At 43.2% G+C, this 6,859-nt stretch overlaps 1 protein-coding gene across 1 annotated transcript; it reads left to right on the top strand.

Annotated features, from left to right (window-relative positions):
- Positions 1-2,542: 2,542 nt before the first annotated feature.
- LOC139303690 (ras-related protein Rab-37-like) lies at positions 2,543-6,638 on the top strand (the record flags this gene model as incomplete). The annotated part of the gene is made up of 8 exons (XM_070927523.1): positions 2,543-2,662; positions 3,459-3,500; positions 3,690-3,756; positions 3,874-3,926; positions 4,248-4,313; positions 5,210-5,266; positions 5,355-5,431; positions 6,533-6,638. Coding segments are annotated over 8 exons (588 nt in total), but the record flags the coding sequence as incomplete, so codon positions are not given.
- Positions 6,639-6,859: the final 221 nt, after the last annotated feature.

Below are 6,859 nucleotides of genomic sequence, written 5' to 3'. Positions count from 1 at the left end.
ACAGTGAATCATTCCACGTCATTATTTTATTTTTTTTTTCCAAAGTATTTCTAAAGCACTTATTGTGATCCATGCATTGTTTTATTGTTTCATACTAATATTAAGGTATTTATTGGAAAACATCAAAACACCCAGTAATTCCCATCTGGTTATTTTATCTAAAACTGTACCATGCCACGATACATATTGCTTTGCAGGATATGAAATTACACACCAGTGTATTCCGTATTGCAGAATTCACGCACGCACACACGCACACACACACACACACACACACACAGGGAGGCATACACATACTGCCACTGACATAAATTTGCGTCATCGGATTGACTTTTAATATAGGAAGCTACGGAGCTCCGCTGCCGTTCTGTGGTTTCAAATCCCAGCTGCGCGGCAGGGTATTGAGCAGTCCACATCCGTGGCAATATGAAAACTGTCGAGCTAGATTACGTTCCAGCCCCTGCGTCACAGACTTCATGCTCTCCGGGCAGATGAGAGTGACGTTTTCCCATTGCTTTGGGCAGGGGAGATCAGCAGAACCTCATGACTCCAGATTCTCTCCGCTCCCTCGACTTCCCTCACAGAAAAGGGACTTCCACGTATCATGTCTGTTACCATGGTGGCCTCCATGGAAGCTTCTTGGTGAGAACAACTGGGCTCAATCAGGAACAAAAGCAAAATCTGCTTACGAGCCCCGGAGATGAATCAGATCTGATGCTCTCTCTCCCCCTCCCTCTCTCTCACGCGCCACACCGCGTACATGCGCACTGTACTGTATACATCATCCATGTCCAACTCCCAGACATCTGCGGTGCTTTCCCCTTAATTGCCTCCGGCCTCCAGCGGGGCTTTTGTGAGACAGGATCACTTCCCGTTAACCCCTGTTACCACGGAAACAGTGTCAGAGCCCCGTCACCGGGCCACCGCTTGTTTCACTCCGCTGCTTCAGTCCTCGCACACACACACACACACGCAGGTGTTATGTTTACACGCTCACGGGGATGTCTAAACAGGAAACAGACGCCATTAGGTCACAGGAGGATCAGGCCAAATAACAATCCTGCTGTTTGTTTATATTATACTCCTTAGTTGAAGCCACTCTGTGTTTGCCTTTCTGATCACTTTATCCATTGTTGAGGGATCCATGATTTTGAATGCGTCTCTTCTTACAGCCGCAGTGTGTGAAATACCCCTTGACGACTGACTGTTCGCCAAACCTATGCGTCAGTAGCACAGCGTGCTGTAGTCAGAGTGATACTTGGCATTTACAGAGCTTGGAGGTCGGCGCCTTTTGTCATTTTGTCAAGCACAAAAGTGTAAGGAATGGATTAAACGGTGCTTTAACGTGGGCTGCACAACGCTGCAAGACTGCATCGCTTTGCAGGGTCACAGGTTACGCAACCCTGCAGCTTCTTTCAAAATGCTGCGCTTTCCCTCTCCACAGAGAGAATGACTAGCTGACGTTACTGGACGACGCCTGAGCAGAGTCGATATGAAAATTCAGAGGACGATTGTTGAGGCACATTTCTATCCGCGACTGAGACGTGACACGTACCCGGGAGTTTCTAAAATCCCCGTAAATGCTGAAATCAAAGGGAGGCTATAAAAACCGTTGAGAAAAGCTGCTCCAGCTTCTCCAGTCTAATCCGTTCCTCTCCTACCTCTTTCTGCCTTCATCGCTCGCAAAGCATTAAGGGCAAAACTGAGTCACAGGTGAACCGCTGCATGGCTTAATTGATGATTGCTTGACTTCCTTGCTTTGTCTTGTATGAGGACATCCAACCAACCGAGAGCGCTTCTGACTTTCTATGGATGTTTTAGAACAGGGTCAAAATTTGGACACCTTATGACCACATTTGACATTCTTGTGTATATATAGTGCCAATATAGATAGCCAACGGTACAGAGTTGAAAGGAAATTAAGGTAGTGTGAGATGGGGAAGGACATGCAATAAAAGCCCCCAGATGTCGGTGCCGTAACACCAGAGTGCCCTCAGATTTGACATTCAATGGAAATTCAAGACAGGCCCACTTCTAGATGTTTGGCCAAGACCGTTTCTGACAGTCTGTTGCCGTTCAGAACACCTGTTAGACACACCTTATCATCTATGGACATTCGAAACAGCGGAATAATGTAAACGTCGTTTTAAGACCACTTTTGAGCATCACTAAACGTTCATTACGTGCTCAGAGTTAGGCCTCTTACTGTAGTGCGACTTTTTTTTTAAGTGGGCTACAAATGAAAGAAAGGCCTATTGAAGATGAAGTATTGACTGATGGCCCTGGTGACTAACTTGGATTGTCTTGAAGGTTATCTGCTCCGGCTCGTGAGTCACACTGTAATAGCGAGACACTGCCAAGCTCTTGTGAAAGATAATATAATGTTTGTGCTGCTTGGAGGCAGAAACGTCCACCGACGTGACGCAGACGCTGACTCACAACTCAAAATGGCAAAATGATGGTGAGGGTTTTTAGCCAGAGAGAGGTTTCCGAAGGCTGATTCTGACACCGGGACGGTTTGATCGATTGAACCTGACCTGTTTTCCTGCAGACGATCCTGGTCGGGGACAGTGGAGTGGGAAAGACGTCTCTGTTGGTGCAGTTCGATCAGGGAAAGTTCATCCCCGGCTCCTTCTCTGCTACAGTGGGCATTGGATTCACGGTATGTGTGTGTGTGTGTGTGTGTGTGTGTGTGCATGTACTATTTGCGTGTGCGTATATCTTTTTCATATGGGACATACAGGAAGTGAAATTCAGTAGGACAAATCATGCAGTTAAGTGTCAGTTCATTATAATAATAATATCTATGGTTTTGGTTTAATTGGCCCAGTTTTTGAGATATCTGTGCGAGACCTCCGCCTCCATCCCTATCCCTATACAATGGAGGCAAATGGAGTTTATTTTGTTCACAACATTGCAAAATTACAAAAGAATCTGGATAATTCATAGGACACCTGCTTCTGATTTCCTCGGGAAACAAAAGCACTCCAACTCGACTACTTAAAAGTCCTCCAAAAGGGACTGCTCTCAAGGCAAGGTGGTGAACTACCGTAAGCCGGCAAGCTAACAGCTAACATGCAGGCCAACCAGTAAGATGCTCGCGCAGTCCCAAGCACACTCACAAAAAGCTCTATGAACTAGCTAGCTGGTTAGCTCCGCAAAAAACAAACATGCCTCTTTTGTGGAGCGGTATAAATGCTGGTGTGACGGGGGCCTTTAATCCAACCAAAGTTCCAAAGAAAACAGTTGACAGTGAGACCTGTGGACGAGTATCACTGATCCTTCAAAAGAGATGCTGCTGCTGAATCTTTTAGATGTCACAGAAATCTCAAAACACAGGTTTCTGTTTGGTAATTTGGGCAAATTGCTCCTTTAATCATTCTTTAATCTGTGCGGCCAGTGCCAATTCCAGCATCAGTTCAAATCTGTGTGTGTGTGTGTGTGTTTGCTTCTCTCAGAATAAAGAGGTGACAGTTGACGACGTGAAGGTCAAACTACAGGTCAGTAAGTAAATCAGCTCCTCTGAGAACTTGATGTGCTTTCACAATAGCAGCCTATTTTTAGTGCGTGGGCTGGTTTCCTCTTGGGCGCCAGCGTTGTAACTGAAAAAGAGAGTTAGCCAAGTGGAACCAGGCCAAATCACCATGTACAGCTTCTTTTTTTTCTTTTTTCTCCCTTCTCTTTTTCAGATTTGGGACACAGCGGGACAGGAAAGGTTTCGAAGTGTGACACATGCCTATTACAGAGATGCGCACGGTGAGGCGGATACACACCGGGATCTCCATCTGACTCTCAGCTGTACATTTATCCACAGAAGTTGCTGTCATATAGATTCATTTATCATCTTCTTTATTTTTGGTTCTATCTCTAAAGCTTTGCTCCTGCTGTATGACATCACCAGCAAAACCTCCTTTGACAACATTAGGGTAAGTCTGGGATATGTCTACAGCCTGGAAAGATATGGGAATGAGCGGGTCAGCAGGAGGAAATGGCCTTTAACTAAAATCAGTAAAGCCAAAGAGAGTATACAATGAACTGTGGGTCAACTATCAATAGTGTCGGCACAAATGCACATGAGTGTGCGTGCATGCATATGTGTGTGTGTGTGTGTGTGTGTGTGTGTGTGTGTGTATTATAATTAACCTGCCCTCCAAGTTTAAGCCTAATACAAACACACTTTCTCTTTGTTTTGTTGGATTGTCTGTGTATTCCTGTGTCTGTCTGTCTGTCTGTCACTCTTGTTGCAGGCATGGTTAACAGAAGTCCATGAGTATGCACAGAGCGATGTAGTCATCATGTTGCTGGGCAACAAGGTGAGAGGGAATAGTTTGAGAGGCTCCGCAAGTGAAGGAAAGAGTCTTAAGTAAATAGAAAGGGATGTGACTGTGGCCCCTTGCAGTAGCAGATATGCAATACATGTTTGTGATATTGATTGAATTTACTAAAAGAAGATATGGTATAATATAATTATAAATCATATGCATGTTATAATAAAGAACTACCAATTAGCAGGAGCTTGGTTTGTGTATTGAAATATCCGAGGACGCACATTTACACAATACGAAAATGAATAGAAGAGAGTCAAAGCCGCAACAATCATCAATATTTGTATATTAACTATGGGTCAAATGACCGTGTGTGATGTGACAGCTGTTGCTCATGGTGACAAACCCCACAGGGAATTATCACCAGGCAACCGTTCATGCCCATTAAATCTACACTGACTGGTTTAACTGACAGTTTTTACTGTTATTGCCATAATCAGTCGCTACCTAGACCTCCACCTAAAATTACCCAATGTGATGGTTAATATAACCGCTATGTCTATCAAATGAAAGAGGCGGGTTATGTGGTTTCACGCCATTCCACTGTTTGACAGTAGGCGGCAGTAAACTCATTAAGCAACGTAGCAATGTGCCAGCAAAAATAAATGTATTATGGGGAATTATAATTAATTAATACTGCTTACTGGAAACCTCCACAGGGCACCTTAAAATGTATTTTTAAAGAGTGACACCACGCGTATTTGTGCTCTAAGCATCCTGTAAGAAGTCTGAAGTCTTAAAAAGTTTATCACGCATGTTTGTTTTTTAAATATTTAAATATTGCAAGACACACAAGACCACAAAGTGTACAGTAGAGTCTTTTTCCAGGGGACCTATTCTTACCATACTGTCTCTGCATCTCTCTCTCTCTCTCTCTCTCTCAGGCTGACATGAGCGGTGACAGGGCGATCAGGAGAGACGAAGGAGAGAGGCTGGCCAGAGTGAGTATTTCATCCACAGCTGTGCGACCATAAGTGACGTGGTTTACCCTGCTGGTCACCGTTGTTTGGCTCCTCTTCGTGTCTGCAGGAGTACTCGGTTCCCTTCATGGAGACAAGCGCCAAGACGGGAGTCAACGTCGAGCTGGCCTTCACTGCTGTGGCCAAGTACGAAGCACTGTACACTCTGCTGTGCACTCAGCTGGCCTGAACTATTCCTTTCAGCTGTTTGGTGTTCAGCACAGAGAATAACAAGCAATAAGCAGCTGCTAATACAATAATATGTCAAACTCTATTTGGAAAAATATCTCTAAAGGGGTTAATACACATGTAGTCACTTACAGACATTAGCTGTCACATATTTTTACTGATGATGATGACTGAAATCATCATTATGATAACTGTTATTGTAATATATCATTATTCATGTTTTACAGGCTGTTTCAACCACAGACTGTGGTTTCAACCCATTTATCAAGCCATTTAATGAAATGCTGTTTTGTACACTTTAATGGGATATTATAATCCATGAATTAACCCTAAAATTTGGAGTGAACCCCTGAATTTGTGTTCCTTCCTTGAAGGGATTGATGAAGGGCTTTATTTGATATTTTAATTGCAAATTTTTCCCCCCCTTAAAAGTCCCTTACTTCATGCAGAAAACCTATAAAAAAAAACAACTTCAATATATTTCAACACATTAATGTATCCACCTAATGAAATATATGCCAAAATAATGATTAATGATTTCTTAAAATATCTTTAATTTGCACCTGGAAATATTTCAGACCACTATTTTAAACCGCAATGCCAATGATCACATTGATTTATATCAGTAAAACATAAAATGCTTATTGATATGGTAAATATGAAGAATGTTATACAGCAAAGACGCGACAAAATTAATAATAGATTTTTCATAGGATTAAAACAATTATTTTCATTTACATATGGAAAGATTGGGTAAATAACATGACACCACATCTAGTAATATACATCGATCTCATTCATTATTCATTTACATTACTCATCGTCTTAAACTGCTGAGCTGTTTAGACTGAACCATTCCTTATCCACCCCCTCATAGTTTTTCCATGTTACTGCTTCCAGGGACAAAAGTGACTGTCCTCCTAACAGTGTTAAATGAAATCTTTGGTCAGCAGCTCAGCAGGCACAGCGACGCAGCTTACGCAGCAGCCTTCACAGATCGTTGAGTGAAATCTGTATTTGCTTTCTAAACCGTGTGATGTCTCTGGTTCTGCTCCTCAGGGAGCTGAAGCACCGGGCGGTCCAGCATCCCAATGAACCCAAGTTCCAGATTCATGAATACATCGAAGCGCAGAAGGAGAAGTCGGGCTGCTGCAGCTACTTCTAAATCTCGAGTCCTCCTCCCACCACTCTGGGTGAACAGACTGTCCAGAGACACACCAGGAGCTACTGAGTGGGAGGAAGCCCTATTAAGTCACTGCTGCTCCCAAAATATGATGCTGCCAGTCATTCAAGACTACAAGCCAAAAGTAGATCAATGGAGTGAGAGGAGGATAAACCAAGCTATTGACTCACAAAACCCACATTTTCTTTAGTTAACAGTTTACT

This window comes from Enoplosus armatus, chromosome 20 (assembly GCF_043641665.1).
Source record: "Enoplosus armatus isolate fEnoArm2 chromosome 20, fEnoArm2.hap1, whole genome shotgun sequence".
Taxonomy (NCBI): domain Eukaryota; kingdom Metazoa; phylum Chordata; class Actinopteri; order Centrarchiformes; family Enoplosidae; genus Enoplosus; species Enoplosus armatus.
This window is presented reverse-complemented; position numbering and strand designations above follow the sequence as displayed.